This window comes from Eucalyptus grandis, chromosome 9 (assembly GCF_016545825.1).
Source record: "Eucalyptus grandis isolate ANBG69807.140 chromosome 9, ASM1654582v1, whole genome shotgun sequence".
Classification (NCBI taxonomy): domain Eukaryota; kingdom Viridiplantae; phylum Streptophyta; class Magnoliopsida; order Myrtales; family Myrtaceae; genus Eucalyptus; species Eucalyptus grandis.
The window spans coordinates 19,823,843-19,842,546 of NC_052620.1; the positions used below are offsets into that span (position 1 = coordinate 19,823,843).

Genomic DNA, 18,704 nt, shown 5'->3' on the forward strand with positions numbered 1-18,704 from the left:
AATTGGATTTCTAGCCTCGGCCAGTGTGCAGATCAGAGAATGGAGCCCCTAGACGTGTCCGCACTGAAGATGAAACTTCCCGGCCAGAAAACAGGGCAGATAAGAGGAGTTTTGGCGCCGTGGTGGGAGCGATGGAGATCGACAGCCACGGCAGATTTCTGGCGATTGAGAACGACGAAGAAGACCTGTGACTGAGAGAAATCAGTGATAATCTTTTATTAGCTCTCGGCTCCTCGCAAAATCATGCTCTGTTTCCAGGTACACGTGTAATTAAAATCCAGAGAATTGTAATACACGTGCAATTAAAATCAAAGTACAATTTTAAAATTCGGGGGCAGACAACAATTCGTGGCTAATTCGGAGATCGACAACAATTTATTTTTCAGAATCACTCGTCCGAGAAAGCACTCAACGGTCACAACGGTCACAGAGCCCTAATATTTCCTATTTTGAAACTCCCGCATCTCACTTATGATCCGCTCAGAATTCTCATCTTCTTCAAGTAATTCCTAATATTTCCTAATTTGCAATCGCACTAGCTTTCTTCTTCCCCTCCCTCTCACCCCCCTTCTTCGTCTCTCTCTCTCTCTCTCTCTCTCTCTCTCTCTCTGTGGCAAAACCCACGATCATCGTCTCTTCGTCTCTTCGTCTCTTCAGCACTTGGCGATAATGGGGTATCAAAGTTTTCCGGCAGCGACGGTCTATTTTCGGTCTGCAAACCGTCTTTCAAAGGGGGACAGAAAGATGAAGCTCGATTTCTCATCTCTCAATCTCTTGGCAGACGTAGCTTCTTTCATCTCCGAGGGAAAGCTAAGTCTCGGGCCTTCCATCTTTGATCGCGATGGTGAGAAGAAGGTCACCCTCGTGACCACCACCACTTTTGGGCCAATCGGTGTCGGATGGATCGTTCGGAAGAAGAGATCCCCGCGAGCGCAAAGGCCGACATTCCACGCCCAGACGTCAACCCATTCGTCGTTGTCCAAAACAACAAGCAAGAGCCTTCGAGAGCTGTCGCTGAGAACCACAAGAAGAGGTCGCGTACATTTGATTCCTCCGAAACCCAAGAATGGGGAAGAGTTTCCAAGAAACCCAAGAAAACTCCCAAGACGGGTCTCGCGGCTCTAATCGGACCAAGCAAATTGCCGACGAAGTACATGGACAAAATTCAGGAGATGCAAGGTCGGGATATGACGCTCGTGGTGGAGAAGACTCTTACTGCCACGGACATGAGCCGAGGCCAAAGTAGGCTCTCTATACCCAACAAGCAGATAAGGCAAGGTTTCCTGAGCGAAGAAGAGATCCGAATCCTAGATAGGAAGGAGGGCATTAAGGTTTCCCTCATTGAGCCGTGCCTCGAAGTTTCTCACGGGTTGCAACTGAAGAGGTGGAATTACAAGAGCAGAAATTTTTCTTACGTGTTGACGGAGAGGTGGAATGGGGTCGCGCATCCTTACGCGCGGAATGAACTCATGAAGGATGTTGTCATTCAGCTTTGGTCCTTCAGGGTGGATGGCAGCCTTTGGTTTTGCCTCAAGAGAGTTGAAGACCAACAAGGCAATGGAAAGGATGGCTGTGATCTTCCTCCTATTTCGTGAAGAAGTAATTCATGATATTTCTCTACATTCACCCCGGTACATAACTAGTTAGCTTCACTTTTCTTGTACTTTTTTTAAAAATTTCAATGTCTAGGTAATTTCATTCTTTTCTATTATTTCGGGACCACTATTGGTGTCTCGATGAAGTTAGAAGTGATAGGAGCTGGGGTAGTCCTCATAGATCAGCTATGGTCGACCATGATTTTTTGATGAAGTTTTTTGTTGTTCTCGAGTTTTTCTTCTTTTTTTTTGTATTTGTGGTTGCAGTTGGCATTTTATACATTCAAATGAGAAGTGTATATCTATGGAATCACTGAGCATTGGAATGGATATAGACACTAAAGTGTCCATTTTTCCATATTGAGATCCTTATAAAATTTTAACTAATTTTCATATGTTAGTGGATGTCATCACTAAAGAAATGTGCACGGTAAAGAACTCAATGTCATAAAGATGATATTACCTTAATAAAGTTGCCCCTTAATTGAACGAAATAGTGAGTCAATAGGTAAAAAGGGTATTTTTAGGCAATCACCCACCAATAATATGCGCAACAAGAAGATTGACATTGAACAAACCAAGTTTCAAAACTCTGGACCGGCTTATTAAAAGAAATCCATTTGGAATAATACATCCACTCATCAATGGACCCATAAAAATGCACCAACCAAGACAGGCAATATATTATCAAAACACTCATAAATTATGGAAGTATTAACCTTTCACAAACCAAACCACCCAGACAACATACATGAAACATGGCATCAACACGCATAGCCAGCATATTGAAGCCAGCATATACAAACCAAACGCAGTCAATTTAACATCTAGAAGCAGTACTCATAGCCAAGAAATCAACATACATTGAACATGTATCTACAGCACTTATGACCAAGAAATTACCGTATGGCGAGCACGTACTGCAGGTATAGCCCTTAATCCTGCATGTTCAGTAGGCAATGTAAATGATACCGGAAGCATGTGCCATTGTTCCAGGCCTCTAGGTGAAATGCTATGGTACCCACTAAAAAGAAGCCAATCGAGAATGTAGCCCCACTTACTTGGGCCTTGCTCCTGAAAAATAAACTTTGTCAAGTTGCACAGACTTAAGACACCCTTCCGTATACTCAACCAGAATGTCACAATTTCTTAAACATGCACAAATTACTTATGAACTTCATTTAGATGAGAAGCAAGAACCTGGAAGATGAGGGGCTTTGGTGGTCATTACTATTTGATCTGAATCTTATCGAAAATCGATCACATCTAACTCAAGGTAATTGATAACGAGTCACAGCATTCAATAACAAAGTAGAGCAACTCTGTTTCACTCAACTTGACAAACAACTCCAGGCTACTGATTGAAACAAGAAAGGTCTCTGTGGCAATGAAGTAAAAGGCGGGAGCAACGAGGTACTCTGAACAGGAAACATTAAGAGATGGGAATATGAGTACGAAAATAGAACATGAAGCAAAATCGCACATGATCATACGTAAAAGGAGACGTTTGACTTGGGTTATTTGTTGGAATCCGAATGCTCTAACTGAGATGAGCGCATTCCTACAGTTCCTGGCTAAGCATAATTAAATTTCGCAAGGCAACATTACTAATCCTTGTCTTGGATAATTTCACCGAATACCTTCTGTGCGTCGTCTAACACATGGCACCTCCCATACCTTGACACCACTGCATTGAACTCAAACCAGTACTCTCGAACCAATTAGCACCAGCAACCTTATGGACCGAAGAAACAGTGAATCTCGTTTGCGGCTATGAAAAATGAATTCGAAATTCGACACGCGAGTTTAATCGGTAAAGAAACGATTTGATGAGTGTGATAATTGATGGACAAATTCCATCATCGTTGGAACGTCCTAAGGAGCTGGCCGTCTACGAAGATTCTCGACTCTTCTCTCTCTCTCCCCGTATAACACGAAGTGCATACCACCGCGATTGAAATGGAGGCGAAGTTGATTGTCGAAGTCAGCGACGTGAGCCTCTTCGCAGTTCGACGCCAACGGCCGAAGGAACACTCATTCGCGGGCCTCGAGCTTCTGTCTCCGATCTCGAAGAAGCATTTCCACCCGATGAATCCATCGGCCTGCTAGACAACTCTCGATGTTGCTTTCTACACAGCAAACGGAGGTGATTCAGTTCGAGGTAAGGTCTGACCGTCGGAGAACCTGACGGCGGGTAGGGGGAGACATATGAATACTTAGAATCGACGGAAATGTACCTCAGACAAGAGAGGAAATCGAGAGGATCTAGGTTCGAGCTCCTTGCGTCGTCCGTGATCGGAGATGGAAGACCGGCAATGGCCAACTGGCCACCGACGGAGCTGGCGGCCGGCGGCGAAGCTACTGAGGACGTGAAGGGCTCGCGGCGCCCAGAAGAATCCAGAACTTCGTCATTTTTCGGGTTTCTTTTTTGGGCGGGAGATTCGTGGAATGACCGAACGCAAAGGATTGCTTTTATATTTCTCTTATGAAATGACCAAAATGCCCTGCGTTAGAATGACCAAAATCACCAGGGCAAAGGATTCGTCGTGTGTTGGACTGGTGTTGGCAACTGCTCTGAAGATTTTGGCCAACTGGTTAGTAGACTTAGGCTGCGCATGGCAACATTTCTTGGTCGGGGAATAATTTTTTTTCAGAAATAGTTTTTTTCTATTTCTATTCTGGGGAACAATTTCTATGTAAAAAAACATGTTTGGTAACTACACAAAATTTTTACTCTAGAAATAGAAAAAGAATAGAAATGCGTTTGGTAAAAAATAGTTTCTTTTTATATTTATTTGTTTTTTATTTTTTTTCCGGTGGATCGCCGCCACCGCCGAACGCCACCGGCCGGCCGGCGGCGGCGGTCGGTCGACCTCCGGCGGCGGCATTTAGCGGCGATCGGCGGCGACCGGCGGCGGCAACCGGCTGCGGAGACCGGCGGCAACCGGCGACGGCGGCGACGGTGGCGCACGGTCGGCCGGCGGCGGCGGTCGGTCAACCTCTGGCGGCCGGCAAAGAACGGGCGACAGTGGGCGGCGGTCAAGGGCGGTCAATGGCGATCAACAAGAGAAGAATAAAAAAAAAAAAAAATTCACTTATTTCTTAAACTTGTTCCGGGAACAAGAAGCAACTTGTTTTTACTTCTCATTTCTTTTCCAAAACCATTCCCGGGCTAACTTTTTGTTCCCGGGAACAAAAAAAACTAACTTGCCGTTATCAAACAAGTTTCTATTCTTTTTTGTTGGGGAAGAGAATAATATAAATTCTTGGGTGGGGAAGTTTACCATGCGCACCCTTAACTACCCGACACCTGTATTTTCCAAACTATTTTTATCTTCTACTTTTATTTTTTTCTCCTTAATATATATATATATATCTTTTATAGTTATTTTTTTTTGTTAGTAGCTTTCATCTACAGTTCATCTGATAAACTTTACTTTTCTTTCTTAGTTAATTTCATGATTGACAATTGCATATGAAGAATTATCTTACTGACCGCTCTTATGAAATGTTCATTGGTTTGTTGGCAGTTTAAAATTCACTTGATTCGCTGTAATAATTGAAGCCAAATGTTCGCTATGAAGTTGTTGATGTTTGCGCACACCAAATGTTCAATGTTTTGTACGGATGAAATATGTTTTGGTGATATTAGACTCACTTATGCTCAATCCCTGATCACTTTGGTATGTTCGAATGCCATTTTAAGGAGTGAAATTTGGATTGTGGTTGTTGGAATGCGCGCTGGCCAGCACCTGTTAAGCACGACTTTGGTTTGTTTCAATCTCATGGGAGGAAGACATTGGTTGTGTTCATGATGACACATTAATATATTGTTCTTTGCTCATCGTTTTTAGTGTGTTTCAATCTCATGTCCATACTAAATAGCTTAGATTTTACATCAATCTATTATTAAGTCATTGCATTTTCATGGCTTTAGTATGTGGAACATAATCCAAGACCTTGCTTCTCGTGACTGTTTCTTCATTGAATGATGAGTTCTTCATCCTTTTTGTGAGCGAGCCTTGAGATACTTAATCATAAATAAGCATTAAACTTGAATCTTGGCAAGTTCTTGTAAAATTGATGCACTTGTTAAGTTGTGCATGCTGTATACTTACCGAAATTTGAATGCTTACCTTGTTAAGCGTGATTTTACAATGGTGGTTGAATCTCATTTTGATGTTATTTTGACCCATCATACATATACATTCATATAACAGAACGTTACATGGAACTTGTGTTTTTATTCAAATCGTGACATTTTGAAGCTTGAAACACATTGGAAATGATAGATATACTTGCTGTCCAGATTTGTATTAAGTTAAATTGAGTTTCCTATGGTACCATACACATGCCACTGGGGTCACCCAGACATGTTTGTTCATGTGGGGAAGTGGTATTTTGAAGTGTTTCGATGTCCTATCAAGTTGTTTAATTAGAGTATTCCTTTTAGTTTGACTACTCCACGGATGTCTGAGAAAGTGAGTGTCCAAAATGGAGATTCAGAAGATGCGCTTGCAGCTTCTTATTCTAATGTGCTTCTGATAATCAAGAGAGAGAGTGTGGGTTTTCAGAAGAACAGAGTCTTTTTCATGGGCATTATGGTCAATTAAAACTTGAAAGAATGTGTATGAAGCTATATAAGTTATAGAATCAAAGCCACCCTTTACAATTTTATTTTTTAAAATGTCAGTGTGAGTACATGTGAGGGAGCAAAAAGTTATAGGACACCCTTGAAACCTAATGTGACCTAACCATAAAATTTCAGTGTTATAGAAATTTTTTCCTTTGAATGTAAAATTGTGTGAATATTTATGGAAGAGGAAGGACAACCAATGCAGTTTTCAAGCTTATGGAGTTTAAGCCAATCCTCAGGATTATCACCCTCAGGCTCAAATTTTTTGAAAGGCTGAATTTGGTCCCTGATATATGCTCATTGTGTTTGGTGGAATATTTGAATTTCTTCATATAATGTTATTCCCGTAAGATTAAAGAATTCCTGCTTCCCCCCATGTTGTATTTTTATGTCCGCTAATTCGTGCGATGTGCTTACAACAAATGATAATCAGGAGCAGTTCTTCAAAGAGTCAAGTGAAGGCCATACATGATGAATTAAATGCGAAGGAAGAGGACTTTGAGAGGGAACAAAAGGAGAAGAGGGAGCGATTAAGGCAATCAAATGCTAATACTTCAAGTGCCGAAGATAAGGAGAGGGGCACTGAAAAGCTTTACCGTGCTGTTTCCATTTTGTCTCATCCCTCAATAATTCGGTTTTGGTTCAGGGTGGAGAAAATTGCTGAGTTCGTACAGGTTCAGGAAAAGGAAATGGAGGAATTTGTGGCTAAAAGAGAGGTGCTGGAGAAAGTGCATGAAGACAAGCTGGCGGCGATGAAGAAGAAGCATTGGGATGAGGAAGTGGAGTTGGAGAAGGAGTTGAAGACCTAACTCACTCGACTGATCGAGTCGTACCCCCGCCATTGACTTGGACGAGATGTGGACGTCGCCTCTCTTACATGAGAGGAGAGTGGAGGAGGCCTTCGACTTTTCAATGTGTTATATGGGCTAGACTTGCAGCTATTCTAAACTTGTGCACTGTTTATTAGGTTCATGTTTTTGAGACCATGACTTTGGGCATAAGGGTAGTAGTGTCAAAACTTTTATATGGCGCTTACTTGAGTGCTAAAACTTTTTTTTTCACTTACTTGAATGCCACATAAAAAAGAAAAAAACGATAACTTAAGTGACAATTCCAACCAAATATCCTACATGAAACTTTTTTTTTTACTTTTTTTTTTGGATTTTTTTATTTCCATATGTATTTTGCTTTGTTTTTTTTGTATTTCTTTTCTCTAGGGTTGACGAGGGTCACTAGCGACCCTCGCTGACCACATTCTTACTTTTCTTTCATAGTCGTCAACGTGACTAGTGGCCGCCTCGCCCTCAATCATGAAGACCCTAGGTGATGCCTCGAGGGCCCTTGTCAGCTACTAGGCAACCGTGGGTAACACCGCCCAGAGCAAGCAAGGGCTATTGCGGCCTCGCCAAAGCCTTCGCGGTGAGGGCGGCTAGATCTAGGTGAGGGCTACCTCGCCCTTAGCCACAAAGGCCTTTGGCAAGGCCGAGAGGACCCTCACTAGCGTTGCCTAGAGCAAGCAAGGGTCATCCCGGCCTCTCCAGTGGTTCGCAAGGCATCGACGGCCTCACCCAGGGCCTTCGTGACGAAGGTGACCAGGTCTAGGCAAAGGCCACGATGGCCCTCGTTGGCATTGCCTAGAGCAGGTGAGGGCCGTCGCGGCCTAACCAACAGTCGACAAGGCCTCGATGACCTCGCCTAGGGCCTTCACAAAGAGGGCGGCCATATCTGAGTGAGGGTCACCTTGTCCTCATCGCGAAGGCCTAGGCGAGGCCGTCGGGGCCTCACCAACCCCTGATGACCCATGATAGCCCTTTTCCACTTTGGGCGACGTCGCTCGCAACCACCTAGAGCTAGATGCTACCTAGAGCAACCCCAACAACCTTGCGCAGGGCCTTCATTGCCAAGGGTGGGGCGGTCACGGTCGGCAAGGATCGCCAGTGACCCTCGCTGACCCTAAAGAAAAAAAGGAAAAAGAAAAGTAAAAGAAAAAAATAAAAAGATTCAAAAAAATAATAACAAATAGTAATATTATTAAAATAATATTTTCCAAAGACCATGTTGGACAACCAGCGATCGTGTCAGCTTTTCCGGTTGGGCAAATTGGAAATGACATTCAAATGATCTATTTTTTAAATTTGTGATACTCAAGTGAGTGAAAAAAATTGACACTCAAGTGAGCATCGTACGAAAATATTGGCACTTATACTATACTTACCCCCAATGACTTTGTATGTTGCATGTCACCAAAAAAAAAAAAAAAAGGAGTTTACTTTATACTTTCTAAACGTAAGTGAGCGTGTCGAATAAGTAATATGATTATGAGACAGAATACGTCTCACGGAGATTGATGATTAATACTAATTAAATACTAAAAATGGATTAATTCTAAAATTTATCTAACATGTCATAATAGAATTGAGAATAAATTAAAACTAAAAATCTTAAAAGCAAACTTTGGAAACTAAATGCAATAAATTAATTAGATAAATATGTTAGAGCATCCGATTTCACCATAACCACTATATATAAATTTCATATTGTTACGAGTATAAGAACGATATAAAAAATGTGATAGCGGAATTTCCTAATATATTTACTACCCTATAGCAAACTTACTCAGTTTATTAATCCACCATATTTCTATGTGAATTTAAATAAACATAAGTACATTAAAATCTATGAATGTTCCCCGCTTACAATGAGTCTTATGAATCACCTTATCATCAAAAATTACACAAATAACATGGTATATCTATATCCATATTTAATTCATGGTTATATATTATAAAGAGCAATTGTATGCCACCACTTATCAGTCTTAAACATGCACATTAGATCATTCAAGTGGTGGCCAGTCACTTAAAAGTATTAAACACAATAATATATATAACTCACATAAAATAAAATCATTTACACGTATAAAAATCATAACATTTATATTATCATGGTCAAGCTACATTGTAGCCTAACAGAAGAAAATTAGAACATAATAGAAGAAGAAGCAAAATATAAATTAAACCTAACATCTTGAATCAAGAAACAAAAATTTTGTCATCACTTTTAACTTCTCTTCAAAATATTTGAAAAAACTCGAGAACAATAAAAATTGATCTACAAATAAAAACCTCACTATCCTCCAGGCTTTCAATGTTCTCCTATTTTTTAGGACAAATCCAAGTTCTTATCCCTAGGCGATTGTTTATTTTTTGCATAAAATTATGGAGTAAATCAGAAAATCTTTGATTTGATATCCATCTTCCAATATTTGTAGATAAAATTAGGGAACAAAATTAAAAATCCCCTGATTTGATATTCATCTTCCAATGCTTTCGATTTGAATTCATGATTTTTGCCATTATTTTCCTAATCTTCTCTATATCTAATTATGCTACATAAACAAGAAAAATTCAAATAATTAGAATAAATCTAAATATTTTCTCACATATATTGCATTATTTATTGTCTAAAATAAGTAAAATAACTCTATTTTTATAGAGTTATCACAATGTTTGTCAACAATTTATGGAATGCTTTAAAACTTTTCAAAATCAACTGAAAGGCAATGTATGTAAATGTTTAAGGCTAATAGAGACCAAAATCACCTCGTCTACAAAAACCATCAAAGAATCGTCAATTAGGAAATGGAAGAGAGATATGACATGTTTTAAGCTTTATTAATGTAAGAGGACTTGTGCGTTGTACCGCAAATTTAAAATTCTCAGGAACAATTAGAATTTTAGACGAAGTGATCAATTGTTTTAATTTCTGCAAACAATAACCAATCTATCTCTAGCTTAATCCTAGCGGGCGTGATTGGACAAAGTGAAATAAATTAGTTTTGTTGCAAGAGATTAGGAAACATATGCATGACTGCACATGGCTTTAGATATTGGAGTAAGAAATGAAAGTCGAACTCGAAATATTAAACAAACATAATACACAAACACCTCATATCTTTCTAAGCACGCTAGGAAACGTCTCGTTTGATGGCGCTTTTTCCACAAGGGTAGAAATCTTATTGATTCATCTCAATTTCATTCGTCAAACCCAAGCCGATTGATTTTGAAAGGAATAATTTGTTGGGTGGGGCCCAAGTTTTTTAGTAAAATTCCCCAATTGCCCTTCATTTGGAACTAGGAATGGCACGTGAAGCATTCATGCTTGTCGGAGATCTAGGGCAAATGAGACAATTTCTGCACAATTTAAGGGATAATTTAAAACAAAACGACGTTCCATGTGTACCTTGAGAATCTTCTTCTTCTACTTCTACCCCAACCATGTGCGATTCCGACCTCGGAATCCTCCGCGAGTATGAGCTCCGCCTCCTCCATTGCACCCTTCGTCCTCTCGCTCCTCCTCCTCAAAATCCATCTCCGCCTTCCGTTCCAAACCACCGTCTCCACGCCCTCATCCCCGACCTTCTCCTTTCCATCGAGGCCAGCGAGTATCACGCAGCTCGCTGAAACTCCGATGCCTTCCATCTTAGGGTACGTTTGGTTTGGCTTTGCATATAAGCATTGGGAAAATGCAAATACCTTTGCTCTAAAGCCTACTAAGGAAATACAAATTGCGTTTGGTAAAAAAATTATTTACAAAGCTACTTTATCCTAAATAGTGTTTAGCAAATATTTTTTTACAAAGGGCTTTTGGGTCTAATTTTTTTTAAATAAAAAATGAAAACCCTCTAGCGAAGGACTAAGGCCGCTGGCGAGATCTGGCTAGCATCAGTAGCCGTTGCCTAGGTCGTGCGACCTCAGGCCTTGTCACCGTGGTCATGCAACCCAGGTGGCCCTCCCACGACTTCACCAGCACCTTGCTAGCCTCTCGCTGACCCTTTGCCTACTAGATCAACCCTCATTGGCCGCCCTCATTGACCGCCCTTCCTCAAGAAAAGATGAACAATAACGGGCATAAAACTAGAAAAAAAAATGGTGATGGTAATTTTCAAAGAAATAAATTTAATTTCAACATTTGGCCAAATGCTAAAAGCTCAATGTTAGTCATCTCCCAATGCTAGCATTTGGCCGAAAGCCCCTTGAGATGGGTTGGCAAAACACCCAAGTATTTCTCTAAGATGCTTTTGAGGAAACGTTGAACCAAACGCACCTTTAGACTTCAACCTCTCTACAAGTACCCTCCTCAAGGTCTCTGACTCCACCGAATTAGTTGAGGCTGTCTACTCCGAGTTGATTGATTGAGCCGAGTCATTTCTCGTGAATGTGTCGGACAATGAGGCGGAGATTGGTTCGAGAGTTTTTCTCACCTTATGTGTAGTTGTGGCGGCACTCTTGATCTTCACTTAATGTAACATCACCAGGTGAGTCCCAACGGTTTCTCCTTGCTAATCTAATATGGAGGAGCGCGAACTTATCAGTAGGTAAATTGTCCTAAAGGTTCCTTAATTATGGGTAACCTGCATTTAAAGAATTTGATTTTTCAGTTCTAGGATTGATAAATGTTTGATGCACCGTTGAAGGGATTTCCAAGTTACACTTAGGGGTGATCGGTTCCCAAAAATGGGAATTAGGGACCATAATGGTTAATCCTAGGACTGTGAACCAGATCGCACCATCGGTCTAGTCCAATCCAATGAAATTGGTCACTAGACGGATCATGGTTCAGGCGGTTCCTTTTGTACACCCTTACCTTAGGCAAGCCCAATCTGCTCCACATCGCAGTCTGCAAAAGTAGATGATGTCTCACAGTTATCGAACCCAGCGATGCAATCCCCAACAATGCCGAACAGACATAAAGAGATAGTTGATCAACGAGCTTTGGAGGACGAGTGCGGGCGCTGGAGAAGCAGGAATGGATTCGATTCAAACAATGATGCAACCCATTTTCTGGCGTCACTGTTGGAGCAGAAAGGGAACCCCCTCCAACTTTTTTTTTCCCTCCCTTTTTCAATTTTTTTCCTTTTTATTTTCATATTTCAGTTTGTAATTATCACTGCTAGGGAAGATCAAGGCGAGCCGTGATTCTTGAAGATCAACTCCTTAAGGTTTCATCGTGATTTTTAAAGTTGATTTAAAAATCACCATAATTAATTATAACGGCTATCAATTGTGAAATCAATTTTATTTTTTTTACAAACAAATTTAAAAACGAAGTAAAATTGAAAATTTGAACAAAGAGGAAAATAGAAGCTGATTGTAACCCTTCATGTCGCACTATTCCAAGTCACGGTTCAAGGAGGTCTACAGGCGACAAGATAGCATTTAAGCTTCATAAATAAGGGAGGTGCGATAGCTCCTTCCGATTCTCCCAAATCTGTCAGGAGTGGCAAATTGGCAATATGGATTTTATAGTGAATTATCTAAAAATTGCCACTAGACTTAATTATGAGGTTCACGGCCCATGGGCTCGCCCAAGCCCAAGCCCAAGCCCAAGGTAAGCCACTTGTACTCGAAAGGCACTTCTGGATTAATTGGACAAGGCTAATTAGCTATGAAGCCCGACCCGAGTATTCTGTACACAAAACTCATTCCTATATATTGGGCAAGCGTGGGCAAAAAATTAGGTCCGATCTCTAAGGGCCCAGCCCGAGCCCATCAATTAATCATTCCGGTCGCCACTGACGCCCCCCGCCGCCTCCGCCACGTCGCAGTGAACATTCGCCGTCTCGCAGCGGTGCCAGCACCTGCTGGACATGTCGGTGCTGCACATTTGATTCGCATTATTATTTTCGATTGGTAGTTGCATTTAGCTATCAGTTGGATTTGGTGGATTTGATCTGCGTCATTTCTGGGGTGAAAGATCGAATTTGTGTTCCCGGTATTATGAATTAGAGGTATTTTGAGGGTGGAAAGACTCGTTGTAGTTGACAATTTGTGCCTTCAAGTTTGGATAACTTGGGAGGTAGACGGTATAGATTGAATTTGCGAGAGGTTGGTAAAATTTGTGTTTTTAACGTTTAGGTAGTGTTTTGTCATGCTTTTTAATTGAAGACTGATCCTAGTTTTTCTCAGTGGGAGTTGATTTAGGGGGCACTTTGGTGTTGGTCATTCCGATTTGCTATTGATTGGATTTGGTGGAATTGATCTGCTTCATTTTGGAGGAGAAAGATGAATAGTGTGTTCTGGGTATTCTGACTTCAAGTGGAAGGATTCGATTGGCGTGATGATTTCTGCCTTCAACTTGAATTTCTTGGAGGATGTGGAAAAAATTGGAATTTGTGAGAGACCAGTGAAATTGGTGTTTATTAAGTTTTAAGAATGTGATGCTTTTAGTTGAGCTTGGGGTAAAAAAGAGCCGCCCGAGGTCTCATGACTAGATTCAAAATCTAGTGACTGAAGAAGTTTAATGGTGTGGAAGCATCATGTTGTCTCGGTTTTGTGTTTGCATTTTGTTATCACAAAACAGTCGCTTGTTCTTGACGCAAGACTGACTTCGCGTGATGTAAAAATGCCTTTTTGATATGATTTTACTGTAACAGCGTTCTTGATCTGCTTCTGTATATGATCTTTCTTTCCATTTACACATAGACGCATGAGTTTATTCATGCGGGGCGATTGAAACTGACAATGTAAAGTTAACGGGAGTGAATTGAGAAGCTCCGACTTTCCCTGTGATGATATGTTTACTTCTTTTATGTCCTTTCAGATGTATAGCCTTTTTTTTTAAACAATCTTTGAGTGACAATATTCTTGTCATTTAACTGATTCAAAACCAACCAATGTTTCGCACTAAATTGAGAATAATATAGAAGTGTCAAATGCTTATGCTTTTAAAGATTCAAATTTTGATCCACTGATTACATTGGTTCCTTTGAGAGAGCTTTTGGATATAAAAATTTACTTCCTGCTTAGATTGGATGGTTACTTATTGAACATATTGTTCTAGTTTCTCAATGGAAGGTTACAAACCAAATAGGCATTTGAGACTGCTCCGTAATGATGTTCTTCAGCGTGGTTGATGTACCTGTCTTCTGGCCAGTACTCCTTTCTACTGGGTCATGTTGTTTACACTTACAATGAGGAGACAGATAATGCTTATGGTCAAGTACAAATATGTCCCAATTTCTTTCGGCAAATGGGTATGCTGAACCTTTTTTTCTTTTTTTTTCTGCATGTCTGCTTCTCTGATTTTTTGCTTTGTATATTTATTTTGCCTTTTGACTCTACTTCTTTTTCATCAGCACTATGATGGAAAGAGAGCATCTTCAACTGAGAGTGCGAGCCTTCCGAGGGATTAAATATTTCAAGTACGATCTATCTATAGTTCTTGAGTAGGCTTGTTTTATCCATGGTGTCATGCCAGCTGATGGAGCTTTCTCACAGCAAAAGATTGGCTCAAAAACTATTTTGTCCTGTTGCCTGATTCTCCACCTATCTTAAAGAGATCTTTTAGAAAGCCTACAAAAACCATCATGGAAACTTCTCAAGAGGAGTTTATTAGTTGTAATATTTCTGTCTTAGCTTTAATAAGGGGTAGTCCCAATTTGTTCTAGACGTGGCATTCTTTTTTTTTTTTTTTCTTTTACTGCTGTCATTTTAATATAGCTGAAGTTCTTAGTTCTCTTTTGTTACCTATTATGTGTTTGTCTAAGCTTGTCTTTTATCAACTGTCCCTTACACATTTTAGTTAATGGCCACCGATTTATGAGAGGATGTACTGTTGTAACACGGATTAGTTTCAAAATCCTCTTGGTGCTTGAAGGAGAATGATCATTTGTGTCAGATGTCTGTACTCACAGATTCAGTGAGCAAGGATTCCATAGCATTAATTGGTAATGGTGTTGTTTTAGACGATGACCTTCTGCTGTAAGCTAAGATTGTTTCTGCTCTTGGGTAGACAATGAAAGTGTCAGCCTTGGCCAGCTCAGAGTCCCTCTCTTGTTTGCCTTTCATGAGTTAACATTACATATACTGTCAGCCATAATTTGTTCTAATTTAAGATGAAAAGGGTTACCAGAAAGCTGTTTTAAAAATGGCTGTGGAATTGTTTGGAGGTTTTGAGGTTTATTCTAACGGCACAAGGCTTTTAGGAATTGATAGAACAAATTTATTTGCATACAAACTGTTTGGACATTCCAACAGGATTCGCATCTCAGGCAAAACTGATACTTGGACAAATTGCATTTGTTGTTTCCCCTTCCGTAGCTTGTAACTCTATTTCAATACAAGGAAAAAATAAAAGAAAATGCAACAGATTTTGAATGAAATTTTCTGTGTAAAATCTTTCAGGGGCATGTTCACTGGGAGGAAAACTGAGTGAGAACTGATCTGAAAAACTGCAGAGATCAAGAGCCTGGCCTGTAGTAGGCATAGACCCCATAGAAGGTCTGTGTCAAAGTAATCGCAAGCAAAACAAAAGCAGCAATAACAGAAATGATTGCTTGTGCTTGAGACTGTCTCTCCAGGCATTCCACCTATGGTTGTAGTATCTGTTCACCTCCACAGACAGTGTAGAGAGGTAACTGTCATTGATGTCAAGACCACCTCCTGGCAAAGCCAGTTGAAGAGGTCAGCGACCTCCATGTTGCTCCCAAGCCAATGCTCGATGATCCTGCAGTAGTGAAGGTACCCGAAGTCCTCGGGTGAGTTGATCAAGTTGTCCATGAAGATTACGTACAAGGTGATGTTGTTGCTGCAATCGAAGTGAGACTGCTTGAAGGCTATCAAGTTGAGGAAAAGCGACCTTGTCCCATTGTGGATCAGAAGCCGTGGGATCCAGAGAATCCCATCCTTGAACTGGATGTCTCAGAACCTGTCCATCTTCCTCTTTTTGAACTTGATCTCGGCTTCCCGGAGCTCTGTCATGCAGTGGATGAGCTGCTGCTGCCTCTTTTCGGCAACCTGGTTGGAGTGCAACCATCGCTTGATCCATGTCCTTGGCTCTGGCTTCAGGCCCAAGCGGAGAAGGCTTCGCCAGAACACTTAAAGAGGCAATGGAGCTCGCCCTGGTCAGATAATGGCTCGAAGGTGGTGGTGTAGCCGAGAGACTCCAGCTTGTTGCGGCTAAGCTTGGTCAAAGGCTCATCTGTTGGCATCAGAGGGTCAAAGAACCGGAGCACCAGCTTGGCCACAAAGCCCCTTCTGGTTGGGGTCGCCAAGCTGGAGGCTGAGCAGCTGGTCTAGTATGAAAAGAGGGATCTGATTCTCGAGCATGATCATGTGCCACTGGATTGTGTGCATCAATCCCGGTATTGAGAAGACGGGGTCATTGTGAGGGTAGCTGAGTTCCTTGAACCCTGAGCAATTCCCCTGAACAACTCGATCGCAAAACACCCATCAAGAACCATCATCTCCACAAACTCGTTACTGCTCATGGATATCGTCCCCTCGTAGCAGGCACGAGTTTTCTCCTCGATTTCCTTCACCGCGTCTAGATGGAGGCTTATCTCATGACCAGTGCATCTGAGGATGTGGTGGAGGACTTGTGCCGGTCCATCTGGCCGAGTCGCTTCTTACCGTGGTGATATGGCCCAAGGGAGACAATCTGGGGATGTAGGCCATGTCCTCACCATCCTTGAGATATTGCGGGATTGGATAAATGGAGAGTTTTGCCCATGAGCAGGCCTTGTCGTCCTGGCAAGCTTGCTCAAGCTTCTCTGATGGAGATGACCCATTCGGACTCAGGCAGCCTCATCGGACTCAGGCAGCCTCAGCTCATCTTCTGAGATGTTTTCGCCCCCTTTGTTCTCGACCACAACCTGGAGGGCCTCGGATGGTTCTTGCTGTAGCTTGAGAACCTGGTGTTCCTGAGGCTGTTGATCTATTATGTCCGTGGATGCATTAGAGGTTGATTTCTTGGGGAGTCCAGATTCCTGCCTTTGCTCGCCTTTGCCTGTCTTTGGGTTTTGATATTTGAATTGATGCAGCTCATCAGATAAAGGAATTCAGTTTTCAATCGAAATCCAATAGTCAATTCCTCAGTTTTTGTTATCTGAGTTCGTGAAAGCCACCATCTCTCTCATGCGTCGATATGCTCTGTGGGTCCGCCCTTATGGTGGTATAATAGTGATAATTGGTATTAATTTGACCGAATGCCTAATGGAAATTACAAAATTTATTTATTTCACACAAATGTCTACAATTAGCTACATTGTAAGGTAACTAAGATTTTTATTTTCTTACACATATGTCAGAGTTGCATTTCATGGATGTGCTCCTTAGAAAGCGAGGTTGCAAATATTGATTTTCGATCAATATTTAGGGTAGGACTTACACTTTAAATGTTCATTGATGATTAGGTCTTGATACTTGATTTGGTGATGATTAGCATGTAAATGTCATTTCCGAACTGATTGCATATTATTGATGATAGGATGACCTTGACGTCAAAATTCTGTGACGTGATCAACTAGAGAATGCAAGTAATTGTCATTAGCTTCGACTGGACATATTATGCATCATCATGTGACGTCATTTGCATGCTGAAATCATGTTGCAATCTTGGACTTGAAATCGGAACCCTCTCGCTTGGGGTTTTCTCTCTACGCAATGTAGAGTGTATCTACCGCCATGGTAGTTTCTTCCCCAGGCTTTTCTAACTGGTTTTATTACACTGAGAGTTTGTGAAGTCACCATATCTACCTGTACTTTCTGCTTTCCTTCTAACCCACTCCACCCCTTCATTCTCTACTACATCCGTCCTTTACCCACACCCCTCCTCCATTTGCATGTCACGATCGGCCCACCTTTCCTTGAATTTTCCCTCGAAATTCCCTTGAGTCGCTTTCAGCTGATCGATAACTCTCACAAGGCTCTGGACGATCTCTGTTCTCTGTTTCTGGGTATCTTGTGGAGGATTTCTCTCATTGCTCAACCTCTTACTCTGAAATGGACCACCCACTGCCGCAGATGAAGCCCGCTTGGCAGCCTTATGCAATCGCATGGGTCGCTTGTGGTCCGAACAGCAAATTGAGATATGGGATGAGGCCGCACCTAGTGAAAAAATCGCAGAATGTAAGTTAACTCTGGTTGGTAAGCTTCACAATAACCCCTCAGTTAATTTTCAAGCTCTCCAAACTATTATGAAAAAGGCTTGGTGCACTGATTTAGTGGAATTCTCACAAGGCGACTCTGGTTTGTACATTATAAAGTTCAAATCTGATGATGTCAGACAGAGAGTTCTAGAAAACAGACCTTGGTTGTTTGCAAATCATCTGTTTATTTTAAAGCCTTGGATGGCTAACACGCCGCTGTATTGCTATGACTTTAACACTTGTGAGTTCTGGGTCCATGTTGTCGGCTTGCCTTTAGAGCGTTGTACAGATACTTTAATTCATCGGGCTGCAGGTCATATTGGAAAGGTTATAGAAGTGAACATAGAGAGTAAAGATGGATTACCGCTTCGAGCAAGGAGGGCAAGGGTGGAATTGGACCTTCAACGTGCGCTGAAAACAGGGCTTCTCCTTAAGATTGAAGGCAAGAATCTTTGGTTGGACTTTAGATATGAACGTTTAGCTCACTATTGCTATTCCTGCGGTATACTGGGTCACTATGCAACGAATTGTCAAACTTTTCCAT

The 18,704-nt window shown here is 41.4% G+C and overlaps 2 protein-coding genes across 2 annotated transcripts; one reads left to right on the forward strand and one right to left on the reverse strand.

Annotated features, from left to right (window-relative positions):
- The first annotated feature begins 899 nt into the window (after positions 1–899).
- LOC120288442 (B3 domain-containing protein At2g32645-like) lies at positions 900–1,595 on the forward strand. The gene has a single exon (XM_039302425.1). It carries the CDS (start codon positions 900–902, stop codon positions 1,593–1,595), a length of 696 nt encoding a protein of 231 aa, XP_039158359.1.
- A 13,813-nt stretch (positions 1,596–15,408) lies between these two features.
- LOC104418510 (UPF0481 protein At3g47200) lies at positions 15,409–17,810 on the reverse strand. Its single transcript, XM_039302426.1, is given in 9 exon segments — positions 15,409–15,567; positions 15,570–15,665; positions 15,668–16,109; positions 16,112–16,258; positions 16,260–16,432; positions 16,435–16,608; positions 16,611–16,679; positions 16,682–16,783; positions 17,693–17,810. Coding segments are annotated over 9 exon segments (1,416 nt in total). The 3' UTR covers positions 15,409–15,472.
- Positions 17,811–18,704: the final 894 nt, after the last annotated feature.

Bases quoted from the DNA above. Each gene is read 5' to 3' on its own strand.
- LOC120288442 (XM_039302425.1), top strand. From the start codon at position 900: ATGGATCGTTCGGAAGAAGAGATCCCCGCGAGCGCAAAGGCCGACATT.